The 16137-nt window shown below is 36.7% G+C and overlaps 3 protein-coding genes across 5 annotated transcripts in view; 2 read left to right on the top strand and 1 right to left on the bottom strand.

The window, feature by feature from the left end:
* Positions 1 to 3014: 3014 nt before the first annotated feature.
* On the top strand, positions 3015 to 4932 carry cmklr1 (chemokine-like receptor 1). Its single transcript, XM_059551194.1, has 2 exons — positions 3015 to 3051; positions 3687 to 4932. Exons 1-2 carry the CDS (start codon positions 3047 to 3049, stop codon positions 4747 to 4749), a joined length of 1068 nt encoding a protein of 355 aa, XP_059407177.1. The 5' UTR covers positions 3015 to 3046; the 3' UTR covers positions 4750 to 4932.
* A 1030-nt stretch (positions 4933 to 5962) lies between these two features.
* Positions 5963 to 8821, top strand: LOC132141559 (chemerin-like receptor 1). Its single transcript, XM_059551192.1, has 2 exons — positions 5963 to 6211; positions 7022 to 8821. The coding sequence occupies exon 2, from the start codon at positions 7046 to 7048 to the stop codon at positions 8072 to 8074; it is 1029 nt and encodes a 342-aa protein (XP_059407175.1). The 5' UTR covers positions 5963 to 6211; positions 7022 to 7045; the 3' UTR covers positions 8075 to 8821.
* Positions 8822 to 11164: 2343 nt separating this feature from the next.
* The window catches only part of wscd2 (WSC domain containing 2), a 50216-nt gene continuing 45243 nt past the window's right edge, over positions 11165 to 16137 (bottom strand). For all 3 annotated transcript variants that reach the window (XM_059551191.1, XM_059551189.1, XM_059551190.1), the window contains 3 exons: positions 13623 to 13787; positions 13319 to 13519; positions 11165 to 11549 (listed from right to left, as the gene is read on the bottom strand). In XM_059551191.1, the coding sequence (XP_059407174.1) occupies positions 11197 to 11549; positions 13319 to 13519; positions 13623 to 13787 (719 nt within the window). In that variant the 3' untranslated portion in view covers positions 11165 to 11196. The remainder of the gene's footprint in view (positions 11550 to 13318; positions 13520 to 13622; positions 13788 to 16137) is intronic.

Raw genomic sequence — 16137 nt, 5'->3', positions numbered from 1 at the left:
GAACTGTCCTCCTTGAAATGTCCCTTCAATATTGTTTTCAACTGTGAAAGAGTGAGATCTCTTTTAATTTCCAGCATATTGCGTAAACTCAATCCTGGGCTGATAGCTTTTATTACTGCTTCAATAATTTCTGCTTCACTGTGGCCTCTTCTCAGCCCTTTGTCAACCTGGTGCATCAAATTAGTGAATGACAGTTTATCTTTTTGCCCACTCTCTCCAATCTGACCGCAGACTTTGAAATCCCTTCTCACAGTGACTTCAGGAGCCATGCCAATAAATTCCTGCTGTTCTTGAGGCTGATTTTTCACTTTAATTTTTCCCATTTCATCTCTCATCTTCATATTTCCAATTTGTAATTCAGAGAGATTTTGCTGTGAATCCGCCTCATTAACCACATCCTGTTTAATTTGCGAGCTGTCTGACTCCATCTTATTGCTACCGCCATTTTCCCCATTCTCGTTTTCTCCCTGTGCCTCCATGAACGACAACATTGAACACAAATAGTGCCACGTCTTCCTCCTCCCTCTCAATCGCGGCATCAATCGACTCGGTAATCTTTCTGATAAGTGCGCGCCTAGTAGAGACATTTGCGGTAGGGATTTTGTTACAATCGCATACCTCCTTCACTTGGTCGAGCGCCAACAACCACAGTCTTTCCGTTACCCGTTCGGCTAGTGCTTCCAGATCCATCTCACGCTCCTGATATACATCCGCTTACCCGCCCGAGACTCTCCGCTCTCTCGCGTGCTCCCAGTGATCCTTCGGCTCGCACTTCGTCTCGCACTCCGGCTCGCACTTCTTACAAATCCCAGCGGTGCCTCCAAGTTTGTTGCATGTCGAAATGAATCAATTCCAAGACGTGCATAATTTGATGGGTTCGTTTTAATCTTGTTCGCTGCACGGCATTTATTCACATTAGACAAAACTCTACGTGCGTTTTTCAATCCTACAAAAAAAAACCACTCTTCCTCTTTTTCTTCTCCGCGCCCGCCCCTCTCTTCTGTGGGCGCCCTCTCCTGTAAGATCGCTAACAACATGCCTACTTGAGCATCACTCACTATAAATTAATGTGTTTGCACCAACCTTGATTTAAACACATTTCCTGTATTAACCCCATCATAAATTTAGAGTACATATGAACTAAGTGAACAATAAAAAAAAATTAAAAAAAATAAAGACATTTGGGGGGGGGCGTACTCTTTCTCTAAACATTAACAATAACATTACAGGGAATATTATTCTAAACCCCACATTAGCATCCAAAGATGCAAACAGTTTAGGGGAAGGAAGTGAAGATGAAACCATTGCAGATAGCCAGGAGGGTGAAAGTGTGCGTAGATTATGTCGAAAGATGACATGTGGAGGGGTAAATGATGTGGCAGGGACCATGTTGAGGTTAAGAGTGAGGAGGAAGTGATCCGACGTGTGCAGTGGAGTAACCAGAACATGATCAGTAGAGCAGTGTCGTGTATAAATAAGGTCCAGTTGGTTGCCTGACTTGTGAGTAGCAGTAGTTGACACTCGGTTGAGATCAAAAGAGGCAAGCAGAGTGTGGAAATCAGCAAACAGAGGTTTATCTAGATGGATGTTGAAATCTCCAAGCATAACTAGGGAGTATCATCCTCAGAAAAGGTTGAGAGCAACACATCTAATTCATCCAAAAAGTTACCCAGTGGTCCTGGGGGTCGATAGACAACTACAAAATGTATTTTAAAAGGGTAGGTAACAGGAACTGAATGAGATTCAAAGGAGCTGTTGATATCCAAAGATGGTAAAGAATTAAATTTCCAATCATTAGAGATGAGCAGACCAGTACCTCCACCTCTTCCAGTCAAACGGGGGGGAGTGGGAAAATGAGAAATTATTGGAGAGTGCTGCAGGTGTAGCAGTGTCCTCTGGTTTGATCCAGGTCTCTGTTAGGACCATGAGATTAAGCTTTGAATGACTAATAATAGAAGTAATGAAATCAAGATTCCAGAGACAATAGAAAAAGAAAGTAGTGTATTAGCAGATATAGGCAAAGTGTGGAGATTGTTAAGATTGCACTGTCTACATTGTGTGATGTGTGGTTTGCGAGTGGTAGTGATAGTAGGGATCTGGAAACACATAGTAAGATTTGGTTATAAACAAAAAACAACTGAAATAGAAATGAAACAAGGAGAAGGAAAAAGAGATTAATCAAAACAATACTGATATTCCCTGCCGGTGTCCCTGCCCGGTGGAGTCGCACGGTAGAGTCGCTGGTCTTTACACTCTTCGGTCTTCACACGAGGAGGGCTTAACTGGAGGGCTGCCACGACCGCTGCCGTGGTATACTAATCTTTTTTAAACCCGACAAAACGGAAATTGAATTCAGCTGAACGCCCTTTACTGTTTATCACAACAAAGGTCTAAGCAAGCGTACAACACTGACAACGTATGCGATAGAGTACGACACCAAACGCAGCACGTCTCACGTGTGGTGATGAGACCGGGTGCGAGGGCCCTTTCATCGCTGCTTGCAGCTTTAATTTTGTGTTGTATGTTTGTGATTGTGTCGCTCATTCCGTTTTTGATCAATAATAAATGGTAGTTTTAATCTTTAGTTTCTATAAAAGAAGTGATGTTGAGTACATGAAACCCTACAATATATTTATTCACCTATTAAAACTACAGATAAACATGTTTGGTGTGAAAAAAAGAGGAGAATCTTCTTAAAAATTTCAAAGTAAGGAATGATTTTAAATGATCACTTCATTATTTTATTGAGATAAAAGAATGCAGCATTAAATCAAATCATGTAGTGGGCCAAAGCTTAGAGTTTGTTTCTGGAATCTATTTTCCCAAAACTAAAAGAGCAAAATCAAGAAGTGAAAGTAGGGGATCTTGTTGATGAGGAAAACAAAAACAGTTGTGGAAGTATTTTGTGGAAGTACAGCATGTGCAGTCATGCGCAATATTGCTCAAGAGAAGGATAGAATGCCGGTTCATTATAAAAACAAAAGTGTCACAGTTGTCAGATGACAAATGGGAGCTGGTTCGGTAATGCTGGAGACACTGCTATTACATGAGGTGAGAGACTGTCTTGTTATTTATTCAAACTATGAAAATTGACTTCAAACCACACATAATTGTTTGCCTCTTTTTGTCCACAGAGATGTTTACATTCATTTTTAGATTTTATAAATATTTTATATTTACGTATGACAAGCTTTTTTACTTATTTTCTCTTTATTGAAGAGAACCAAATGTGACCCTGGACCACAAAACCAGTCTTAAGTCCCTGGGGTATTTTTGTAGCAATAGCCATAATTTTTGATTAGTAATATGCATCGCTAAGAGCTTCATTTGGACAAATTGTAACGCTTTAAGATTTTCTCAATATTGCGATTTTTTGCACCCTTAGATTCCAGATTTTCAGCCAAATAATGTCCTATCCTAAAAAAACATACATCAATGAGAAGCTTATTTATTCAGCTTTCAGACTGAAACATTTATCCTTATGACTGGTTTTGTGGTCTAGGGTCACAAATCTATTGTAGCTAATCTAACTTAGCCTATATTTAAGTTTTAAAACAGAACTCTTTTCAAAACTCAATCTTCAAGAAATTACTTTGAACCCTCGGGTTGAAATTAAATACTGATGAACAGTGATTGTGGTATTACTGATATTTATCATTAACAAACTTTTTGTTGATTGCTTGCAGGGACTCAACAGAATTTGCAATGGATTCATATTTAGAATTGAACTATAATTATACTGATTATGATAACACCACCTCTGGTAATTTCAGTTCTGATGAAGTTTTTTACCATGTCCACACCACTACATGTTTTACTGAGGTTATTTGCTTGTTGTTGCTGGTGATCAACGTGATCATCTGTCTGCTGGGCCTGGGAGGAAATGGTGTGGTTATCTGGATTGCAGGGTTTGGCATGAAGAGGTCAGTCAATACTACCTGGTACCTGAGTCTGGCTGTATCTGACTTCATATTCTGCGCCTGTTTGCCTTTTAACATCGCCCACAGTGTCACATCAGACTGGATTTTTGGCCTCTTCATGTGCAAGTTTACTTCCTTTGTCATGTTCCTCAATATGTTCAGCAGCATCTTCCTCCTCGTCATCATCAGCGTGGATCGCTGCATTGTCGTCATGTTTCCTGTTTGGGCACAGAATCACCGCACTATTGGAAAAGCATCTGTATTGATCGTACTCGCGTGGATTGTCGCTGCAATATTAAGTATCCCATCTATCATATACCGTGATGTCCAGAAACACCTAGGTTTAAGCCAATGCATTAACAACTACTCATCCAGCAAGTACAGCCACAGATTCATTGCCTGGAGCCGCTTAGTTACTGGATTTTTCATCCCTTTCATCCTCATCATTATTTGTTATACTGTCATCATCCTCAGACTGAGAGCCAGTCAGATGGCAAAGTCCAACAAACCGTTTAAGATCATGACGGCTCTCATTCTGACCTTCTTCCTGTGCTGGCTGCCATACCACACGTTTGTGCTAATTGAACTAAACGAAACCTTCCACAAAGAGGTCATTATTCTCGGAATGAAAATTGGCACCACTTTTGCCACCGCAAACAGCTTCCTGAACCCCGTTTTGTATGTTTTCATGGGCAATGACTTCAGGAAGAAGTTCAGGAGCTCCATCTTATCAAAGATTGAGAATGCCATTGGAGAAGACGGACGAACGATCAGCCGCTACCTGTCTCGCTCCAGCTCAGTGGATGCCAGGGCGTCCACTCATATCTAAAGAATAAACTGGAAGTAATATTTTTTCAGTTATTTTTTTAAGTTCGGCTGTCAATTTAACACATTCATTTTTAGTACAATTAATTTTAAACTAAACTAAAATAACACACTGTAATGTGCCTCCTGACTGTATATTCCCTAATAAGGACACTTATACATAGTAAAAAAATAAATAAAAACAAAACTTGTAAATACAGAAAGAAAAATGTATTGGATTATGTTTTACAAAAAAGTACTATTTCGGTCTTTACTATTTCAATGTGTTACTTGCTTTTTCTTTTTAATTATTTGTAAAAGTTACTAGAAACTTCTGGATGAAAATTTGCTTCAACATGAATTATTTTTGTGTGTGAAATATCTAAGCTGAAAGGCCCCAAACTTGACTACAAATAGCCAAAAAGCTAAAGAAAAGTACAAAAAAAGGAAATGTTGCATTACATCCATCTATATTTTATTAAATATGTACTTTTATATATATTGTATATAAATATTTTTTAAATAAATCACATCCATTTCTGAGCATCTGTGATCTGATCAATTTAAAGCTTGAAATGCCACCAAATAGATTGTGTTTCACTGGATGCATTGTTGCATTCAAAACTGCTCGAGTGCAGCAAAGTTACAAGTTTTTAGCAGTTAAAATTACTTTTAACTTCACTTTTACAACTGCATCTTAAAACGGTGCGCAAGATGCGTTAAGAGAGTTGTGACACAATAACCAAAAACATCTGACCAGTAACATTTATATACTCCGACCAAAAATAAGGTGAATGGGGAAACCTGTCTTGTGTAAATGACCTGTAAAGTCATGTTTGTTCAATGATATAAAAAGAAAACTTATTTTGACTTCTAAAGCCATTTTGTGTAAATATAAATTGTATTTTATTTACTTGTCTGACACTTTTTTTTCCTTGTCAAAACCTTCATTTTATGCTTAGTATATGCCATTAATTTGAATACATTTTTAAATGATTTACAATCTTAATTTTTTTGTTATCTATAGTAATATATCAAATGATGCATAATGCATATGGCATCTTTATGTAAGATAGCATACTTAAATATTCATAAATCAAAATGCACTGATCTTCTATAGATCTGAACATTATTGAACTTCCCTGTAACTAATCAATATTTTTGTTCTGACTATTGTGCCACAAGCTTCACAGAATAACCCCCTCATCCTTCCACAATACATGCTCACTGCATGGCGCTATATTCTCGATTTATAACCTCAAACCAACACATCGCTAGCTATCAGATAAACAGAGCAACTTGAATAGGGTTGTGTAGTGTGGCTGTCGAAAGTCTCAGTTCTCAGAAATGTGCTTGCATCTTTACAGAGGAACTAGGTGTTAAAGTGTTTGGCTAATAGCTCAGTCTGCACTAATCAGCAAACAACCCAGCAGCAGAAGTTGAGTTCGGAAGCGCAGCAAACGGCATTGTGAAGCTTACTTTATGAGGTAAGTTATCTTCAGATGACATCAGAACCAATTAAATATAATATGTGCATATGATCATAAAGTGAACACTTGTTTTGGGTTCAATTTTAAAGACAGAGCAGCAAAATAATTAGGATGCATACAATTACCAATTCCATGTTGCTATAGAATGTTTTCCAAATTTAGGATTGCAACCATCTTTAAAATATATAACACAAAATGAGGGATTACACCCTGCTCACTTAAACATACTTTGCACTCATCAGTGTTACAAGTTTTGCTTAAAGTTGTACTTAAAATTCAAATGTGAATGGCATGCCACATGTTCTGTGTGGTTTAAACACTAAAATTATTAGTGTTTAAAATTATTAAAGTACAAGCAGTTGATGGGAAAAATAAGGGAAGTTATGGAAAAACTATGCTTACATTGTGCTTTTTATTGGCCTTTTTGGACAGCCCTGCTTGTCAGAAAAAAACTGATTGGAAATTAAATATTGTATGCGTCATGCAGAATTTGTTGTGTTTTTTAATTTTTTTTTACTACTGAGAGGAATGTTTTTTAATAGTGAAAAGTAAACTATTGGTTAGCTCTGGTACATAGCATCAAATGGAAAGATTTAAGTTTAAAATTGTACATGGTTCCTTCAAAACAAAACAAATTCAGGAAAACATAACATTTAAACCTTTTTGTCATCATAAAAAAACAGAGCTGTGCTGGTATTGCAAATTAGCCATTTCTAATTATTCTAAGTATCACTTATGTCTGTGGAGGTTACAGCCCAGCTTCACTTTAAATGAATTTGGATAATTTGGATATTGTTTTTGTTACAGAACTCTGCTTCCAATTCAGTTCTAATGGAAAACACAACGAATTCAACTTCAGAAAATGATTATTATTATAATACAGAAGAATATTCTGTAGCCAACCCTGATGAGGACGTACCTGTACATCTTGGATACTGCAGGGAAGCAGCATGTATAATAATGGTGATCTTTAATGTGATCATATTCCTTCTTGGCATCATTGGAAATGGCGCGGTGATCTGGATTACTGGTTTTAAGATGAAGAAATCAGTGAACACCACCTGGTACCTGAGTCTGGCTCTCTCTGACTTCATTTTCTGCGCTACTCTCCCTTTCACCATTGACTACATCTTGAAGGGGAGCTGGATCTTTGGGCTCTTCATGTGCAAGTTCAACTCTTTTGTTATGACCCTCAATATGTACAGCAGCATTTTCATGCTGGTCATCATTAGTGTGGATCGCTGCATCACCGTCAAGTTTCCCGTCTGGGCCCAGAATCAGCGCACCGTACAGAAAGCTTCTGTAGTTGTTTTGTTAGTTTGGTTCGTGTCTTCTTTGCTTAGCATTCCACCTGCCAAATTCAGAGATATTACAAATCATGGATCAAAAGACATATGCTATAGCAACTATGAGCATCACCACAAAACTGTTGTGTTAATGCGCTTTACTTTTGGGTTTTTGATTCCATTCCTGACCATCTTCACCTGTTACTCCATCCTGATCCGTAAACTTAGAGCAAACCAAATGTCCAAATCCACTAAGCCCTACAAGATCATGACGTTACTGATCACAACTTTTTTCATCTGTTGGTTGCCATTTCAAGTAGTTTCCATTTTAGAGTTGGACCGAACCGAGCACAGCTCTGCCTTTCACATAGCCCAACAAGTATCCGGCAGTCTCGCCTGTGCAAACAGTTTTCTAAACCCGTTCCTCTATGCATTCATGGCCAAGGACTTTAAGAAGAAATGCTATTCCTTTCTTTCCAAGATTGAGAGCGCCATTGATGAGGAGACCCGAAGTGCTTTCAGAGCAACTTCAATCACCAATTCTGTGGATAACAGACATTCCACTGCTTTCTGAAACTTTAACACGAGTCATGGACTAAAGAGGATTCTGGCCCATAGAAACGATTTGGCATTAAGTAGTGCAGTTATTTTGTCTGTTGCATGTTTGAGCTTGGAAAATCAAAAGTAGAAGTTAAGAAAATTTAAATAGAGGTTCAATATAAGCTACTTTACAAGTCCTTGTATTTTGTCTATGATAGCTATTTAATATTTACAGTTTTTATCTTACCATGTTACTGATTAACACATGGGGTGGGTTGGATGGGGAATTTAGTTTTTTTTTAATGTTTTTTGAATGTATGTATTTAACATCATTTGGGCAAGATCAACAAATGTTGTCATGCTCCACATCTCTCTCTTTGTTTTACTAACAAATACATAAAAAATATATAATAAAAATCTTGTCTAACCATTCTGTTTCCTTAAGTGCTGGGAATTCTCTTATTCAATATGCCTATAAATTAAATCTATTCACAATACATTCAGAAAGACACAGCATTGTTTATTTTTGATGTGATAAACATTGTGATACTTCCTTTCTTTCAATACTTCCTGCTTATAAGCATTGCAGAAATATATTGGCATGTATTTGGTAGTTTATGCTTTATTTTCTAAGATTTATAGACCTGATTTGCCGTTATCATAAAAAAATATGCAGGGCTGAAGACTGTAACTCAAATGGTTGCAATGTAACAAATGTGAAAATTTAAGACAATAGTTTAAAACCAAGTCGCCTTGGCATCCGTATGTGGTTCCTGTATCATTTTGACAAATGACCAGACAAAAGGTGGCTTAGATTCAATTCATTTAGTTGCAGTCTGCAGCTCTTTACCTCTGACCATTTAGTGTACAGCGGCAGTGAGGCATTTTCTAAGCAGACTGACTAGTGTTTGGAAATAAACACTACCACAAATGTATGGCGGGGAGCCTTAGTCTCAGTCATTATGACCGCAGCATCCTTATTACCAAAGATGCTTTAGCTCTGTGCTCAATTTAGCTCTGAGCACTGGCTGCTCAAGTGCTGCACATATCACACAAAACAGCACAAAACAACAGACAAGTCAATGAGAGACTCGTAAAACCAGGGCTCACCTAAGACTTCTGAATATTTATGATTTGATGGAGTGTTCCAGAAATATGTTCTTTAGAAAACTGTTGCAGCCTGGAAACTTGTTTGTGCCATTTCATTAAAACAGCATTAAAAATTATTCTAGAAAATTGCAACACAACAAGCATTTAGAATGAAGTGTCAGCTGTAAAGAGATAACGAAACTGCTTAAATGTTGTTGTTTTTAGTTTCTTCAGCATTTTCACCAAATGCACACAGGAAATAAATAATAAATGTAAAAACAAAAAAATTACAATCACATTCAAATTAAAAATAAATAAGCAAGCAAGCAAGCAACTACATCCATGAATGAATGTTGGGACTTTGACAATTTGAGGGCATTACAGTTTATTGATCTGATTTGATGCACCATTCAAACAAATGGGAAACCTTTCCATATGTTTCACACAGTTCTCTCAGTTTACAATTATAATAAAAATCTTGTTGCAATTGCAATTATTTAATTCCCTTTGCATTGCTGGCAATTACCCCCTTCCTTACAAGAAATTCCTTACATTCACTCCATACAAAATACATTCAGAAAGACACTTCAGTTCCTTTTTGAAATGAAAAGCACGTAATGCTCAAATTTAAAAGCCTTTTCAAAAATATAGGTGGTGCTTTGTCTTTTAAAGTCATTCTCCTTGTGAGCATTACAAAAATATTTATTTACATATATTGAATGTTTTTAGTTAGGTCTCCAGCTGAGAATCAGAAATTTACCTTCGAGGTGCTTTTAGTTTCTTTAGAACATTGCTTCATACTTGCTTTCACCCCTTCAAGATTATTAGATAAAGCTGATTTACTGTTTTGTATAAAAACTTCTGCAATTTAAACACTGGCAAAAAACAAAAATAATTCTGAACATTAACAACAAAGCCTGGCATCTAATAATTTAAAATTATTGGATTTTGTGGGGAAGTTATTCAGTGCGCTGTGCAACTACTCTCACAGTCTAACCTGGGACATAAATTGATCAAGTTGTTTGCATAAAGGGATAGTTCATCCAAAAATGAAAATTGTATCATCATTTACACATCTTCATGTAAATCCAAGTATTGATACACAACTCTTTTCATGTATTTAATGTGTAAAAAGACATAACTGAATGCATTTTCATTTTGGGGAAAACTACAGTATCCCTTTAACAGATTAAAACAATAAAAGTGGTAAAGGGTCAATTAATGTCACTTTAAGCAATTTACAAGAAGCCCCCTTTTTTATCACCCACTGCAAATACATCTTAAAACCTCAGTGAGAAGAAAAAAAATAAATAAATCAATGAACTCAATGGAACAATCTCAACGTAGAAGTGCTCTAAACACAAAACAGAAGAATTTGGTTGCTTTCATCTAAACCGATAGCTCGATAAGGGCTGCTATTTGCCTGCAAATCACTGACGGCAAGTACCAGACAACGTGTTTTTGAGTTGCCCATGCATTTATCTAATCATGTGGTATAACTTGAGGATTTTTGTGGTCCGATCAGATCTGAGAAGCATCATAACATCTGAAAGCAATTTCCAGATATTTGTGGTAACAGGAAACTGGGGTTCAGATGTTAAAAATGAAAATCGCTGTCCAGATATTCCCAATGAGACTGAAGTGCTTAAGTGATCATAGTTTAGTCCAGTAGTTGAAGGAAAAGCCAATTTAATAAATTATTCTAACACATATCATGAGTTTATCTAAATAGCTGTCCCGGATGTCTTGATGGCAGCAGACACTTCTTTTATAAGAAGCATGAACAGTCATTTCCCGTAATGAGTCACACACTTATATTGGCCTAAGGGAGATAGATCCATAGTGATTAAACTCAAAGCAAATTGTTGCACAAGCCCATGTCTTACTATGTAGTGTAGACTATTAATGAAAGGGCAAACAGTTTTTCAGCAGTTCATTTGTGCAATACATACCGCACAATTCTTAAAACTGAAAGCAATCAAGAAGAATGAAAACAATTTCATATTCTAGGGGGAAAATGGGTATAGCTGGGAAAAAAATGTGTTGAAGTAAAAAAAGAGATGAGTATCATCTGGGTCTATACTCCTCGGGTACACCAGACAGGTTTCTCTTTCTGAGTGCTGTGTCCACGGTCTTAATAAGCCCGTCAATAGTTGCACGCATCTCTGGTGTATAAGGGTCATATTCCAGCTTCCTCAGCCCAGAGCGTTTGAAGTTCCCATCCTTCTGTCCTTCCACACACAGCAGGCGGTCCTCTGAGACTTCTAGGTCCAGAAAGATGACCATGCCTTTTAACTCAGAGAAAAGCTCCCGTTTTAAATCCTCAAAGTGTACCACTTGAACTTTCTTTCCATATTTCAGCCAGTCTAGTGTGTGGGATGCCCACCATGGAGCGTAGTTCTTCACGAACTCTGGCCACTCTGATTGAGAGAGAATGAGAGAGTTGATCTTCTAGAACTATGACATGCTGTGGTAACATGGCACAGTATGTTTTTAATCAACGATCAGTACACTTTTCTGAAAAAAAAAAAAATAATTAAGTAGAGGCCAGTCATTCTCTGAACTGATGAACTTGTTTGTATTTATGTAATAGAATATGATTCTCATCAGTGGAGAGAAAGAAGACAATTTAATCGCTAAAGAAGAGCTGATATCTTTTTTCACAACCAAATCAAATTATCATAATCATGATGGTAGAGGATGTAAAAATAATGGAATACAAAAGGAAGAAGCAAAAAATGCTGATTTTTTAAAAGGCTTCTGCGTTTTGGTCAGTGTGACGCATTAGAAAAAATTAATAAGCTTGTTGGCATAGCAACAAGAACAGTGAAACAATAACACAGGAACATACAGTGTTAAGTGTTAAAATGTGTTAATAAAACACACACAGGAAACTTCTAAAACTGTAAAAAAGAATGAAACCAAAACAGAAAGATGCTCATTTCACCAAAATTTCACAAGTATGTGCCTCTCCATGGGAAAATATATATATATTTGTAAGAAGCAGAAGAGAAAATTGCTTAAAAATGGACTTCATTGGGGTAAGGACAACTTTGCACAATAAACTGGCAACTACCATAGTTCACAGCCTTTTTTTTAAATGCAACAATATTTTTGTAAAATTACGTTGCAAGTAAAATTTGCTTTGGTTTATGGGTTATAACTTTTCTAAAATGAAACACTAGAAACTTGTATTTGGTGCCCAGTAATAGATTTCTTTACCTAAACATAAGTATTAGTCTTAAGCAAGTTTCTCATACAGAGGTAAAAGGGGGAAAAAAACATGTTAAAGACAGTCATGGCATTTAGTGTCTGCTAAGTGCACACTCTCGACTGCAGAATAACAGCTTAGTTTAGCCCTCAGAGTAATGACGACATCAAGAACAAAACAGAAGTTCTTTCAAACATTTAACCTGATTATAAACATTAGTCTGTTAGCCTACCAAACTGACCTAAGATACAGATAATGGCAGCAAATACTGTGATGAGCTCAGTGAACAAACAAAATGTGTCAAATAACACTTGTATATGGAAGAGGAGATGGACAAATACTGCTGGGGAAAATGTGGTTAATTCTAGCAGCAGTAGAAAAGTTAAAGCAACAGTTCACCCAAAAATGAAAATTTAGCTTTACTTCACTTTTTCACCACAAAGGATTCTCTGCAGTGAATGGGTGCCGTTAGAATCAGTTCAAACATATATCACAGTTATTTAAATATGATTATCTTGTACATTATCAATATAAAAATACAAATCCAGATTATCAGTTAATTTCAGATTATCATCGGAAGCGATGGTTTCAATCTAAAACACCTTAATGATAGATTTGTTTTTTACAAACACACCGCTTTTCTGTTCACAAGATGTAACTTGACCAACTGGAGTCATGTGGATAACTGTGATGCTTTTATCAGCTGTTTGGACACTCATTCTGACGGCACCCATTCACATATTAGGATTCAGAGGTGAGCAAGTCATATAATGCTACTTGTCTCCACATCTGTTCCAATGAAGAAACAAACTCACCTACATCTTGGATGGCCTGAGGGTGAGTACATTTCCAGCAAACTTTCATTTTTGGGTGAACTATTTAGACATTTAACATGCATGGGTTTTTTATATGCTTTATGTAAGTACTGCTGTTTGTATTTCACATCACTAGGTTCTAGAACAAGCTTTCAACTCTCACCTTTCCCCCTCCAATGAGCTTGAGAGGCAAATCCAATATGGCCACCATACTTGCGGTTAAATTCTGCCATGAGTGCTTTATAAGGATTGCGGATCATAAGAATGCTGGCATCAAAGGCCTCGATCTCCTTCTTGCCGCTCTCATGGGTCTTGATGCATATGGTTCTACCACTGCGCCAGTGATCTCTCTCCCCTTTGAAACCTGCACACGCAGAGAGATCAAAAAGAGAGGAAGTCCATCAGCAAGGAAGAGTCAAAAGGATATTTTGGCCTTTACAAAAAGAGAACATATAAGTTAAGTTAACCTTTGTTGTACAGTGAGCCATCAAAGTAGTAGCTCCCGGTGTAGTAACCCGTGGCCAGCTCAATAAGGTGACGGGCCCATGTATTCCCTGCTCCTGGGAAACTAGCTAGTGCCACTAGGTGCTTGGAACGAGTGGGTAAAAAGCGCCGGTCCATACAACGATTATCTGTGGAGATAAAGGAGAACATACCAGGGCAAATATAAGATATCAAAGTGAAAAAATCCTTTAAAAGTCTCCATGAAATTGCTTGAAAGGCAAGTATATAACATAATATTCTTGAAATAACAGAAACTTTGCATTCTGTAAAAAACAGGTCAAATGTCTCAATAAGGTTTGAGGCGGTGTGATAAACAGGAGGAATGCACAACACCACCATGAAAATATGCTGCTATTTTGATGACGAGACAAGTTGATCCTAGAAATTCTCGTGACAACCTGATTCAGTTTTTCAAATGATCGCTTGCTTGCAAATTTGGTTTGAGGCTGTACATGATGACCATTCATAATTTGTACCACAGAGTGTATGACTATCAGAATGAAGAGGAAACGAGACGAAGCGTGTTAACCCTCAAAAAAAAAAAGGTGATCCCAATTTTCATAATAATAATTTCATATTTTATAATAATAATAATAATAATAACTATGCACCCGTTTGTAATAAATTAATTTCTCTATCCAATACACATCACGTGACTCAAAAGATGATCTAATCAATTCTCTTTCCGGCTCAGCCTCATCTATATACCCACACTGGCAGTCTTTGCACTTGATCACTTCACTACTTCTGTGACATATTTCCTGTATTTGGCCCAAGTGTTTAAGTGAGCATGAAGACCACAAGTGCATGTCAAAATTTTCATTTCCTGATGGGACACACTTAAAATGACTCAAAAAAAGGATTTGTTCACTTTGCTGTACGAGACTCAAAGGTGTTAGTAAAATTATTTGAACTTCCCATCACTACATGGCCTTCGCAGTTCTTCTGCTGGCGGATGGTTATCAAACTTCTGGATTGGGGGTGAACTGCCTGAATTTGTGGTAATGTCTCATGCACAGAACCAAAATGCTTGTACCGTGATGGTTCGGTACAAATAAATATATCGTTCCAGATATATATATATATATATATATATGTTAGTTGGTACCCCCATGTGCAAGACATGCTTACGGCCTTTCTGTATGTTGATTGAAATTGTGAAATTACCTCAAACGATTAGTAAATGCACGCATAAATTGTATGTATTCTGACAGTGCTGCACGAGCTCACGGCGGCAGAGTTCAAAGTCCAAAGTGTGAGGAAAATCTGCCCTGAAACGGTGTTACTCGTCAGTTGCTCTGTAACATATTTGTGAATATTTTTAAAAGGCATGTGACAATGTGATGCGTGTGACAAACATCTTCCCAAATTCGTAATGAGAATCATTTATAAAAATGCATGCTGTTGTCAACACAAAGAAGCACTGAGATCTTCCTGCGGGTTTCTGTTAAAATTAAAGCCAAGAAAAAGCAACAACTCCATCGGCATTTATAAATAATAGTAATTTTACTGTTGTTCTGTAAAACTAAATAAAAATTAAGAAAATAATGATAATAATAATTACCGTACAGTTCAACAGTTCTATTAATTCATTATAACATTTAAACAGTGTTCAAATTGGGATCTGTAATATATTCTAATATTTTAAAAGAATTCTCTTCTGCCAAACAAGGCTGCCTTTATTTGTACAGTAAAAAATGCATGCACGATTCAACTCTCAAAAATGGCCAAAAAAATATTATTTTACCAACTTACTACTTTTAAGTTAAATTGTGCTTTGTTTGTATAATGTCTGCTAAAATGATTTTTTTTTTTTTTGAAAAAATTCAGTGTCAAGTAAATATTTTTAAATTGTTGTTTTGTAATTGAAAGCAGGACAAAACTGTAAAAAGCACATTTTGGAAATTTAATTAATGCAATGGTGAAAAAAAAGGCAAAATAGGCCTGCATTGGGGGGGGGGGCAGTTAAAAACCGTATTTGGTCTTCAGCCCAGTGTTTCATTTTGTTTGGCTTCGGCGAAGAATTTTCATTTTAGTGCATCCCTACCTGAAACCGTAAACTAAAAATCTCGGACAATTCATCCACACCATGAGTGTAACTGGTCTTTACATATTCTTGATGTAAGCAATCAAACAGCTTTTATAAATGCCACAAAATTAGCTAAAAAAAAATGTAATATGCAGTGGTGCACTAAATATTCTTATATATTTTCCATGCAGAGTGCAAGTGCAAATGACTGTGCATTTATTTTTGCATTAAATCAGAGCTTTCAAAGGAAGTGTGAATTTTCAATATGTAATGTCGAGCTGACAAAACAGAGGCAAAATAATGTTTTGGAAAAGATGGCATTGCATAACAAACAATCATGCTGTGGTGTCAAATACAGCCACCTTCTCTGGAGTACTAAAAAAACCACTGTCATTTACCACAGTCTTACGCTGCATTAAGAAATGCAACTTGAATCTGTTACACAAAGA

The sequence above is a fragment of the Carassius carassius genome, chromosome 5 (assembly GCF_963082965.1).
Source record: "Carassius carassius chromosome 5, fCarCar2.1, whole genome shotgun sequence".
Classification (NCBI taxonomy): Eukaryota; Metazoa; Chordata; class Actinopteri; order Cypriniformes; family Cyprinidae; genus Carassius; species Carassius carassius.
This window is presented reverse-complemented; position numbering and strand designations above follow the sequence as displayed.